Raw genomic sequence first — 13363 nt, 5'->3', positions numbered from 1 at the left:
AAGTTGTTAGACAGTCATTCCGTCGACACCATTAGGTCGACATGTGTCTAGGTTGGCATGCAGGAATGTCGACATGGGTTAGGTCGACAGGGTCATTAGGTCAACATGGGTTAGGTCGATAGTCAAAAGGTTGACATGGAGTTTTTTGAGCTGACATGTGCCGACAGGCGGTATTTCATGCCCCACGATCAGGTTGGACATGTCTGCACTAGGGAGTGGTGGGAGAGTTAAAGAGTGTGCCGAACGTAGCGAAGCACCGAGCCCAAAGCATGGCGAGTGCAGCGGTGCACTTTAACCGTGACCATATCGACATTCAAGTAAAAGAACTGTGAAAAACCCCATGTCGACCTTTTGAATGTCGATCTAATGACCCTGTCGACCATATGACCCTGTCGACCTAACCCATGTCAACCTTCCTGCCTGTCGACCTAGACACATGTCGGCCTAAATGCGTGTCAACCTAATGACTGTCTAACAACTTGCTGGTGACCAACTGATCCACACCCCATCCGAGGAGGTGTCTGTGACAGATGTCACTGAGAAGACAGGTAGGAGGAGAGAACAGCCTGCCCATATGGTGTGGGGTGGGGTAAAAGCAGAAAGGTCAGGACCATATCGGGGGACTAATCTAAACCCCCCCCCCCCCCACCACCACCGGATGGGGATGGACTGGAACGAACGTGCACTACAAGTTCCATAGTGGCTGTTTCTGAAAGCTGATCCAGCATTTGGGGACTGAACAGTCCCCTGAGCAAACCACTGGGACAAACAGAGGTTTATTTACCAGGATGGGAGTTCCATTGAATATGGTTCTTGGGTGTTGCTTGGGCAACAAATCAGATTCCTACAACACTTCTTTTTGGTGTGAGGGGCACCAAGTAGGACACCGGGGGGTACTCTTTACCTAGGACGGCGCCCATCGCGGGCATCGCGTCCATCGCATGCACTAAAGTAACGGGTGCGACGCAACCGACGCGATGCCCGCGATTTCCCATAGGGATCAATGTTAAATTTTTCAATGGTCGCGATTTTTCAGTTCAATGCCTCAATGCCCGCGATTTTGCCATAGGAAACAATGTTAAATGGGCCACAGAGCCCAAATAGGCACCCTTAGCAGTGAAATGTCCCCCACAATTGTTAACGACACCCCACGATCCACGCGAACCCGTAGCGTGGCGAGCGCAGCGAGCCCGCGAGGGGCGGCGGTACGCGTCCTCCGACCTTTTCATACCCCCACTATCCACGTCGGCGTGGAGTTGAGAATAGAATAGTGTGGCGAGCGCAGCGAGCCACCGAGCCCGAAGCGTGGCGAGCCCCGGGAGGGGACGCGGATACCTGTGAAGCCCGCGTAGGGCCGCGTTTACCTGTGAAGGTATCCGCATCCGCTCGCCACGCTTCGGGCTCGGTAGCTCGCTGCGCTCGCCACACTATTCTATTCTCAACTCCACGCCGACGTGGATAGTGGGGGTATGAAAAGGTCGGAGGACGCGTACCGCCGCCCCTCGCGGGCTCGCTGCGCTCGCCACGCTTTGGGTTCGCGTGGATCGTGGGGTGTCGTTAACAAATGTGGGGGACATTTCACTGCTAAGGGTGCCTATTTGGGCTCTGTGGCCCATTTAACATTGTTTCCTATGGCAAAATCGCGGGCATTGAGGCATTGAACTGAAAGATCGCGTCCATTGAAAAATTTAACATTGATCCCTATGGGAAATCGCGGGCATCGCGTCGGTCGCGTCGCACCCGTTACTGTAGTGCATGCGATGTCCGCGATTTTTTACACCCGATGACCGCGATGGACATCGTGGGCGCCGTGCTAGGTAAAGAGTACCCACCGGGGCAGCTCAACCAAGTGGAGCGCTTGATGGAAGGTGACAGGAAAAAACAAATCAGATTCTATCTATTATCTTCTAGAAAGTGCTAAAAAAATAAGTAGATTCTGATTGGTTGCTATGAGCAACATCCCATCTTCAATAAAACTCGAATTTTAGTAAATAAACCCTGCAGTCTGCAATCGGTCACTGGGACCGCTGAACATTCAGGTCAATTTTGGTCATACAGCCAACAACCCTCATGTTCAGCGGACAGGGGGGGTTTTAATGATACGCAATAGCGCACATCATTAACGATGTTGAGTGTACACACTACACGAGAACAGTGACGTGCGGTGGTGGCTGTGAACGGAGAGGCACTGTCACAGCCACCACCGCACCGCAAACCCCCCCCCCCCCCCCTGGCTGCCGCCGACACCCGCTGCCCCCCCCCCCCCCTCCAGCAGCAGGCAGCATCCATCCCCTGCCGCAAACCTCTGTCCCCGCCCGCTGTAACACCCCCCCACGCACCTGACACCGGCGCACGCAGCAGCCGTCCTCTGCAGACACCGCCATCCCCGCCCGTTTGACTCTCCAGCACAGCACAGGTCACAGCATGGGGACTCGGGGAGCAGGGGAGAAGGGAGCAAATGCGGCACTTTCGGAAGCTTACATGACAGGGGCTGCTGTGATTGGCCAGCAGCTGGATCTGCTTTCCAATCACAGCAGCCCCTTTCAATTAGGCACTTCTAGAAGTGCCGCTTTTAGTGTTATTTTTAATGGGCTTTTTAGCCCACTGCTTAGCCCTGCCCCAAGCCCCGCCCCCCGCTTCGTCCCCTTGCAGTTCTGTTTGGGAGGCACGCTTATCGATGCCTCCCAAACTAGGTTCATTCATTCAAACCAGTAAAATAATATAAAGAAAATACTTATGACACAGAATATGTGTCATAGGTATATTCTTTGTATTATTTTAAAACAAATTGACAGGGGAAGCACTGCCTCCCCTGACTGCACGTCCCTGCACGAGAATGACAAGATGCTCTGCAAAAGCAGGGACTGTGTGACAAGCGGTAACATATGTGGTGGGCAGAAAATGGGACAGTTGGTTGGCTGCTTCAGCCCTGATCGCAGGGCTGCTAATTCCCAGCCCTGGCAATTATCAGAGGACTGTGCATGCTCACCATCTGCAATGTGCATGAGGGAGCCCTCTGTGCGGCCACAGCCAGCTATGTGCCGACTGATTGACAACTGGCGTTTGTGGGCGGCACCCCAGCGTTTTCTGGGAGTGCTGCACAAAAACGCAAATGGACCTGGCCGTTGGGAGGGAGGGCTGCTGCCGTCATCAGCAGCCCTGATCTCCCCACAGCCATTACAGCGCCAAGTAAGTATTGACTTATGCTGCGCTGTATACGGGTGTGGGGGTGGGGGGAATCCATTCCATGGTAACTGGATTTCCCCCTCCAAAGCCATTCGCAGCCATGCACAGTGCGGGCCAATACTCAGTCAGGGAGGGGGCTAACTGATAGCAGGTCTGAATCGTCCCTAGGACAGGGGTGGCCGAACCACTCCTCGAGATCTACCAACAGTTCATGTTTTCCAGGCCACCAGTGGATCTGTAGAATGTGTCAGTTAGGAATGAATGCAGCATGTTTGAATATGTGACGGTCATGGATGCACCTGTGCTCCAGCGGGGTGGTCTTGAAAACTGTATTCGGTTGATGGGTCGACAGTGTCTAAGTTGGCATTCATTAGATTGACCACTATTGGTCGACAGGCAATAGCTATAAACATGAATCGACATTGACAAAAGGTCGACAAAGGAAATGGCCAAAACGAGTTTTTCATGATTTTGTTTCCGACTTGTTCTTACTTCACGATCCGAGAGGATCGTGCCCGCAGCATAGCGAGCGCAGTAACTCATACAAGAAGATGCAGGACACTAATGTCGACCGAGACACCAAAAAACTTGTGTTGACTTTTTCCTGTGTTGACCATTTCCACAGTGACCTTTTGCTTGTGTTGACATTTTGGCAATGTCAACCTACACTGTCGATCTTTTTTCATGTGCCGACCTGTTGCCTGCTGACCAATAGTCTTTGTCCTATTGATTGTTCACCTAGACACTGTCGACCTAATAATCCACACCCCTTGAAACCGTGACCTGTTGGTAGATCCCGAGGACCGGTTTGGCCAGGCCTGGACTAGGATATGGACAGCCTAACTGGTGTGCAGGACAGGCCTCTCTGTTTACTTCTGTACATGTGTGTTTATGGCAGTTACCAGATGTTTGCTGCAAATTGTTACATGTGAAACAAATTTATCTGGGCAGGAATCTCTAGCATCCTAAAATGTAACGTCACAAAAGGTCAAATGAAGCAGGTGGAGAGTGGGACAGTGAGAGAATCAGACAAGGAAAGCATGCATGTCCTCTGTCAGTACTTTCCAGTCAGTCCTAGCTGTACACAGATTTGTATGTGTATAATACATAGCCAGGAGGCATACGGTAGGTTTGCCAACTTATTCTTGGCAGATCTGCAAACAGGGCTCAACTAGAAATGCGCACACACCACCTGGCATAATAGGTTCACATTTTGTATTGGCTCATTCTCTCTTTGAGATGTATTTAGATATGACTCTATAACCGGAATATATGCATGTAGCTGACAGTATGTTTTAGTCCATTTTCTATTTATTATACACTAGTAAGCACGCTTGAAGCAAAAGCTAGTCTGCTACCTTCCGTGTTTGTGCATGTGTGAGAAAGAGATGTAGGGTGACATTTAATAGGATGCGATTTTTTTCGCACTTTTTAAAATCGCACCGTATAGCTGCACATCGCACTTTTAACATTTGCATTTTTCTCTTGTAAACCGCATATTTAATGAGATGCGAATTTGCGGGGAAAAAAGCGCGATAAAGCAGGGTTGCCGACTTTAAGATTCTCCTCTCCGGGAGAAGCCCGGAGAGGAGAGTTTCAGAAGCCGCTCAGGGGGCGGGGCTTACGAGTGACATCACTAAGCCCCGCCCATGCTGTTAAAGCATCAAATTCACATATCTCCGTGGAGGGGGCGGGGCTAAAATGACGCGATTGTGCCGTTTTAGCTCCGCCCCCTCCTCTGAGACCCGAGGATTGCGGCATTTTAATGCCGCGATCCGGGGGTCGGCGGGGGTCCCCCCTGAATCCGGGAGGGTTGCCCACCCTTCCAGGGGGCCGGGAGGGGGTACCCGATTTTCGGGAGACTCCCGGAAATTCCGGGAGGGTCGGCAACCCTGCGATAAAGTGCAATTTTTAGTCCTAAAAATCAGCATGTTTTCAGACATGTGCGATTTGTGTAAAATAAAAATGACAGGACCCCTGTCCATGCTGACCAGTCAGAGGGCATGAATGCTTTGGCCGGGGGACTTGTATAAAAAGTCTCCCCCCGGCTGTGGCATTACCCTGCTGGCTGGTTGGGCCCGGTGCTGGTTCTTGAAACACGGGGGACCCCTACTCATTTTGTCCACCGTATTTTGGGAACCAGGACTGGCCCTTGAGCCTGGTGCTGGTTTTATAAAATCCTGGGGACCCCTATTTGTTTTGCCCCGTGATTTTATGAAACCAGGACCGGCTCTTTGAGCCCGGGGCTGGTTATGCTCAGGAGGGGGGACCTCACGCCGTTTTTTTTTTTAAATTTGTGTTTTAACTCTTTCTTTTTACACCAGAACCATGCAAAGATCGCAATGATCTGTGCATGTCTCTGACTAATTCGCCCATCAGAACCTGGTCTGAAAAAAATGTGATTTATAGACACCCCAAAAGTGCGAATTCCATTTGCGCATGCCATTAAATAAGCGATTCGTATACTTTTCTATGCGAAAACATCTGGATGCGATAAAAATGCTAATTTTTTTTCCCCCGGCAAGTGAGTGCGAATTCTCTCACAAAAAAGTGCGATTTACGGGACTTAGCGCAACCTATTAAATTGGTGATTTCGGCAAAAAATGTGATAACGCCATTTTGTTGCCTAATTATCGCCAAAACTCCACAATCATATCCTATTAAATGTCACCTGTAGTTTCACTCTCTGCCAGCAGATGGCAGTGTTTCGGAGACTCATGGACACTAGACCTATATATGATTTATTTAAATGACTTGGTATACCTAAATAGTACATGAAGGTGACAATTTAATTAGCAAAAATAGCCACAATAATGCTAGAACATCAAGGCCATAAACATTGAGCATTTTTACCTCACACCCCACCAGTCCCCTTGCCCTTCACATTTTCTATGCATACCCCCTCCCCACCTATCACTATTTTAATCACATGCCCCCCCTCCCCCCCGTGCATCACGTTTATTTCTCACATGACATGCCCCACTGCACACAACTTCCCCTCTCCCTTCAACCCTTCTGCGCATCTGTCCATTCTCTGTTGCTTTGTCATTACTTACTGTAGAAACTAAGGCCAATTCAATTGTGCCGGATACATTTGCAAGTAAGAAAAAGGGTCTTTAGTGTGATTTGTTTTGCCCGTGGTCTTAAAGTGCAATTCAAGTTAATTTATTTTCACCTAAAAATAACATGGTTTCGTGAAAAACACAGAAATCTGGGTGTTTTTGCAGTAGTGTCCACTAAAAAATGGCGCATATCAGGGATTTTGTTACACCTGCCTGAAAAAAAGTGCTTTTTGCGCAGAGTGTGCTTTTCAGACAAATGTGTGTCTTAGGGCCTTATTCTAGTTCACTCTTTCTGACAAAATCCTTCTTAGAAGGACAAAACCATGTGCCCTGCAGGGGGGCAGATGTAAAATGTGCAGAGAGAATTAGATTTGGGTGAGTTATTTTGTTTCTGTGCAGGGTAAATACAGACTGCTTTATTTTTACACTGCAATATAGATCTCAGTTTGAAGTAAAACCCCACCCAAATCTAATTCTCTCTGCACAAGTAACATCTGCCCCACCTGCAGTGCACATGGTTTTGTCCATCTAAGAAGGATTTTGTCAGAAAGAGTGAACTAGAATAAGGCCCTTAATCACAATGTGATATGACACAACCAGTTCACTCGACTAGACTGATTCATATGATATGTGTCTCTTGGCTATCTCTGTGCAACTGATTCTGTATATGAAGTGCTTCAATGCAGTGTCTTCAGCTTTTTTCAGCTCCTAATAAATGGAACACCATTTATTAGGAGTTTCAAAACTCATTGTATATCATAAAACTTGATGATTTAATCCCCACCCAAGTTCATTTGCTCTTCATATACAGATTCTGACTCAATCACAATACAGATCTACAAGTATCTGAAATTAAATTAAATCAATGCCGTCAAGTGAAGCATTTTTGTCGCATCTCATTGTGTACAAGATGCACAGGCCTACAAAAAAAGCACAGCTCACTCATGCCAGGTGATTCACTCTGCATCACATTGAGGCTAGGTGTATGAGGATGACTTGAACTTCCGAGTTTTTTCCTTTAGGATAAAGGGGCCATGTAGCATTGAATATCTGCACCTTAATCAGAGCTGGATTAAGGTTTTAAGGGGCCCAGAGTATTTAAGACCTATAAACCAAACTTTGGTATGTGGAATGGCCACTGCACCTAAGCTGCCAAGGCCAGTGAATCTGTGTCTGGCACACCTCCTCCAAATGCTTGCAGCATTTCAAGGGATGGATAAAAGAAGAGCACAGGAGAGGAGAAATAGGGGACATATATATAAGGAGAGCAGAAGAACGCAGGGGGTTATTCAGACATGATTGCATGGCTGCCAATTTGCAGGTCATAATGCCAACCCCTGCATCCCGATAGTGAAAATGCAGACAGAGGCCCGGAAGGCACCTAAAGGCTCATCCAGCCTAACCCTTATTCCCCCCTGCAACCCTACCCGCTAGTGGCTAACCATAAGTCCTGCACCCCACTGCCTAAACCCAGGGCCGGATTAACAATGGGCCTGATGGAGCTACAGCTCCAGGCCTACTCTCCAAATATGCCCATTCTGTAGCTGAGGGCCAGGGCTTGCCAACGAGCCAAGCCCTGCATCGGTAGCCCCCCGGGAACCAGAGATACCGCCAGGCAAACCTGGAATGTTTTCCCCATAGGATAACATGGGACCCGCTAATTCCGACCTCCACCCGGTTCCATCGGCTGCCAGTTCCCCCTCCGGCATCGCAGAAGCTCGAGGTTGATCTCAGTCTAACCCAAATCGCTGGGCCGTCAATCTACCTGGTCCATATGGGTTCATTGGTTCTAGAGATATTGCGGGTAAACCATTTTTTTTCATTTCTGAAATGTAATTTCGGTACTTATGTAGTAACTGGGCTGCCGATTTTGAAATCGGGTCCATCGCATCGCATCGCACCCGACCATATCGCATGCGATGCGATGCGATGGACCCGATTTTTCCATAGGATTCAATGTTAAAATGGACTGAGTCCATTTTAACATGGAATTCAATGGGAAAAAGGGGTCCTTTTCATACCCCTACTATCCAAGTGGGCATGGAGTTGGATATAAACCTGTGGCGAGCGTAGCGAGCCACCGAGCCCGAAGCGTGGCGAGCGTAGCGAGCCCCGCGAGGGGACGCAGAATACCGTCCCCTCGCGGGGCTCGCTTCGCTCGCCACGCTTCGGGCTCGGTGGCTCGCTACGCTCGCCACAGGTTTATATCCAACTCCATGCCCACTTGGATAGTAGGGGTATGAAAAGGACCCCTTTTTCCCATTGAATTCCATGTTAAAATGGACTCAGTCCATTTTAACATTGAATCCTATGGAAAAATCGGGTCATCGCATCGCATCGTATGCGATGCGATGCGATATCGCATCGCATCGCATCTGATTGTATGCCTTAACTTAAGGCATACAATCAAAAAATCGGCAGCCCAGATACTACATAAGTACCGTAATTTCATGGCTGTTCATGTTGTTTGAGGACAGATTTCTCTGGAACCAAATGGCCCAGTTTCACGGGACCAAAATCATTCGAAGCCTACATGTAAATGGGTCAGTTGGTTCCGAAGATATAGCTGGTTGTTTAAAGGGGGGCAAGGGTGGTTTTCTCTCCCCCTCACACCAGAAAATGCAGGGACTAGGCTGGTGTAAAAGGGGCCAATCCGGGAATGTCCCTGCATGATCCTGGGACCATATGCCCGGGTAAGTCCCTGCATTTTCTGGTGTGAAAGGGGTATTATTTCAAAAAGCCGGGACATGCGGTGCTCTTAATACAGCCGGGCAGCCCCCTGCTCTCTGCCCGGCTGTCAATGGCTGCCACTTCTGCCTGGCGGCGGCTGTCCCCCAGTTACCGCGAGCATGTATTCCCCCTTGGCAATGAGCATGTAATCCCACATGGCAACGAGCATGGAACCCCTGGCAATGAACATGTAGGTAAGCAATACTTATGTAGCATAATTATTAATAGACATTATGCTGTTTGGCATAATACATAATGGAGATTATGGTGTGTGGCTTAACATGTAATCAGCATTATGGTGTACATTTTTAATGCGTGCCTTTGGCGCGCAATGCCCCTATTTATAAAGCATATTGTGCATTATTGCTCAATCTGTTTGGTATAGTGCAGGCATGTCCAAACTATGGCCCTCCAGCTGTGGTGAAACTACAAATCCCATCATGCATTGACACAGTTTTGCTATTAGGGAATGCTAAAACTATGTCAAGGCATGCTGGGATGTTTAGTTTCACAAAAGCTGGAGGGCCACTGTTTGGAAATGCCTGGTATAGTGTGTATTTTGACTCAATACGTGTGGCAGAGTGTGAATTTTGGCTCATTCCATGTGGCATAATGTGTAAGAGGCAAGTACAGTATAAGGGGGTTATTAGTGTGTTGCATGATTTGTATGAGGGGTATATGGTGTGGTAAGCTTAGGTGATCACATAAAAGGTGCTACCAAGTTTTGGCTTTCAGTATTTTTTATGACTGGAGTGCCTCCTCACCCCGCAAGTATTTTAGGACATCGGCATCCTGCGGGTGCACCTTTGGAGGGCACCCACCAATATATCTCCCTGCAATTTTCCTATACCAGCCCCCTGCCTTTTCCTGGTATATATAATTAGTTGAAAGTATTTAAACAATTACAGACACACCCATGAGCAGACCACCTAACCAGAACACTGGTCATGCACCCACATTATTAGGTGCTAGCCACAACCCCAATTATTGCGGATAATAGGCCCTTGATCATTTTCAGCTCCAGGCCCATTTAGACCTTAATCTGGCTCTGCCTAAACCTAACACCCCCCTGCCCTAGAGCATAACCTTTACCCCCCCCCCCTTGTAGGTGCCTAAACCTAACCTTCCCCTCCCTGCAGCCTAACCCGAAGTCCCGTCCCTGCCTATTGCCTAAACCTAAAGCCCTCTTTCCTGAATGGCCTGGAGCTAGCCTTGCATACTTACCGATCGGGATCCTGGCTTTCATCATTCTGGTGTTGGGGTCCTGATCTATTTGGAGTTCCGGCGATGGTATTCTGAGCCCTCACAATACCATCGCTGGAACTCCGAATAGATCAGGATCTCAACACCAGAATGATGACAGTTGGGATGCCGGAATTGGTATACTACCAAAGAAAAAAAAAGATAAATATGTATGCAATTCAGATATATATATATATATATATATATATATATATATATATATAATTCTCCATCACATTTTTTTCCCCAATCCTACATTTGGCCCTTGATGCCTCCATCAAGCACATTATATCCTGCTCACTGGGGTTGGAGGGTGCTGGACTCTGGCTGATTGTGAAAGCTCCATCTCATTCTCTGCATTAACTGGATCTTCGAGGCACTGGCTATCTTAAGATGCTGTAGGGTCTCCCTGCACCAAATGGAGGCACAGCATTGGTAGCACACTGCTCAGGCCTGCTCCACAGAGACTGCAACCTCCGCCATGGTGCATCCGCTCTGTGCCTAGGACCAAATAGCAAGATAGTGTAAATAAGTGCAGTTAGACTAAATCTGATTGGCCAATAGCATGAATCGCACCATGTGAACACAACATTTGAGTGCCATGAGATTCAGAGGGCACTGGCCACTGTAAATACTGCTAGTGCACAGTAACATAACTCCCAACATGACACATTCCAGAAGGGACACAATGCTTCTGGACTTAATTTATGATTGACATCACCTGCTTTAAACATGTTAATTGATCATTAAGGTGTTTCACCACAGGTGATGGCAATCATAAATTAAGAGGGAAGTCCAGGCAGTGGCGTAGCTAGGTGCCATGGTGCCCGGAGCAAGGGCATGTTTTGCACCCACCCCCCCCCCCCCCCGATTTGTTGTAGGCAGGGCTCTTGTGCAGCAAAAAAGGGGGCACGGCCTAACATTATACCACACACCGTAATGCCCATTGCACATTTTAGCAAACTTTGTAGTACCCATTACACATAAAGCTACATGCTGTATTGCCAATTACACATAAGGCCACACATGATGCCCATAACATACTATATAACAAACCATAATGCCCATTACATTCTATATAACAAACCGTAATGCCCATTACACATTTGACACATAAGTGCCACTTACCTACATGCTCATTGCTAGGAACTTCATGCTCGATGCCAAGGGGGATTGAAATTGCTCATTGCCAAGGGGGACTGAAATTGCTTGTTGCCAAGGGGGACTGAAATTGCTTGTTGCCAAGGGGGACTGAAATTGCTCGTTGCCAAGGGGGACTGAAATTGCTCGTTGCCAAGGGGGACTGAAATAGCTTGTTGCCGAAGGGGACTAAAATTGCTTGTTGCCAAAGGGAACTAAAATTGCTCGTTGCCAAAGGCGACTGAAATTGCTCGTTGCCAAGGGGTACTGAAATTGATTGTCGCCAAGGGGGACTGTAGCCCGCTCCCCGCTGTGCCCGGCTGAGCCTGTCTTCTGCTATTTTCAATTCTCAAGTCTCCCACTGGACCGCTAACCAATAGGCGCTCGCAGTCCAGCAGCCACCAATGCTGCTTCTAATTGGATGCTAGCGGTCCAGCGGGAAACTTGAATTGAAAATAGCGTCGGACAGCTGGGCGGGTGGGGGAATGTTCGAGCAGGGTGGAGGAGCCGGCGGCAGAGTTTGCGGTGCACGGCTCCGGCGCCCGAAGATTGTGCTACACTGGCTCCGCCCTCGCTACACCCCTGAGTCCAGGAATAGAGCATTCTGTCCCCCCTCCTGGAGAGGGTCATGTTGGGAGGTATGGGAGTGCCTACTAATGTCATTGATAGAAAGTGCAAAATAATCATATGTATTTAGGTATGTTTAGATATTGTATTCATCTTTCTAGCCTTGCATGGTAGAAGTACATAGGGAGATTGGAGCATACTTGCCTACTTTTGAAAACTAATTTCAGGGAGATTATAGTTGGCAGGAGAATTTTGCACAGCGCCCCATTGAGGGGGCATGTCGGGCTCCACCCAAAGGGCGTGTCTAGTTCCATATAAGGAGAGATTGTGAAAAGAGATTGTGAACGTGGCACCTAGAAGCGTGGGTGTGTACTTCTACATCTGAGAATCTTTTAAAAGGACTTATATCCAAATCTAGATGAGCCCCAAAGCAGTTAGTTAGAGCTACTGGGAAATAGTGCTCATAATTTAATGTAAATACCTGTCTCTAATTCCTTTTTTACCCCGAAAAATGTAACAGTGTAATGAGGGCTAGGTGAAATGAGGGAGATTGCTAGACTAATGAGGGAGAGAGGGAGATTGCTGCTATTTCAAGGAGTCTCCTGCAGAATGCAGGAGGGTAGGCAAGTCTGGATTGGAGTAGATCTGAATCTAAATAGTGAACTTGTATTTGCCCTTTTAAAACATGGCGCTCATGCAGCGTGTGTCGTACCACAGGAACAGGGCAGCTTATTTGCCGTGCAGGGCAGTATCCGCACTTGGTATATGATAAAGTATGGGAGGGTTCCCTTTCCAAACATGGCGTCTATGGGTAATTCCATTCAGTTTGCCCTTGGTAAACATGGCCGCGATGGCTTCGAATCCGGAAAAGACATGCAAGGTGACCTAAGCCCTCAAATCTTTTGACGTCTCTTTCGAGAGACGTACTGAGCGCTCATTGGCGGAGATGGCGGTAGTTGCTGCGGCCGATGTCCCGGCGTCTTCTCACGAGATCCGGTTAATTCAGTGACAGAGCAAAGAGCAAGATGGCGGTGCCGGGAGGAGAGAGCCAGGTAAGTGGCTGTGTGCCCGGGCCTGGCGGGTGGTAGGTAGGAGAGTCATGTGGCCCTGCTGCAGCCTTAGACCATAGCCAGCCAGACCATAGCTAGGCAATGAGCTGCAGGGATCACTTTAGGGAATGGCCTTATTCTCACTGCATTGTCCATGGCAGCCTAGTGCTGTGTACAGCCGGGGGCAGGGTGGTGTCTTACCCTACAATGGGCAGTGTGGGCACGGATAACAATGGTGCTGTGACCGGTCAGACATAGAGCTGCCTGTATTGATGTCTCATGGCTTCATGGTGATTGCCGTGGCATAGGAAGTACACTCATTCATTTTATCCATGTCCCTTTGTATTGTTGGATGGAGGCTGAATCACAGTACGGTGGGATCATTAT

At 48.4% G+C, this 13363-nt stretch overlaps 1 protein-coding gene across 1 annotated transcript in view; it reads left to right on the top strand.

The window, feature by feature from the left end:
• The first annotated feature begins 12821 nt into the window (after positions 1 to 12821).
• The window catches only part of CLPTM1 (CLPTM1 regulator of GABA type A receptor forward trafficking), a 37106-nt gene continuing 36564 nt past the window's right edge, over positions 12822 to 13363 (top strand). Inside the window, exon 1 of the mRNA XM_083159639.1 lies at positions 12822 to 12979. Coding sequence (XP_083015765.1) covers positions 12953 to 12979 — 27 coding nt within the window. The 5' untranslated portion in view covers positions 12822 to 12952. The remainder of the gene's footprint in view (positions 12980 to 13363) is intronic.

Source organism: Crinia signifera, chromosome 9, assembly GCF_055691185.1.
Source record: "Crinia signifera chromosome 9, ASM5569118v1, whole genome shotgun sequence".
In the NCBI taxonomy this organism is placed as follows: domain Eukaryota; kingdom Metazoa; phylum Chordata; class Amphibia; order Anura; family Myobatrachidae; genus Crinia; species Crinia signifera.
The sequence above is the reverse complement of the archived record's forward strand: the minus strand, read 5'-3'. Positions and strand labels throughout refer to the sequence as shown.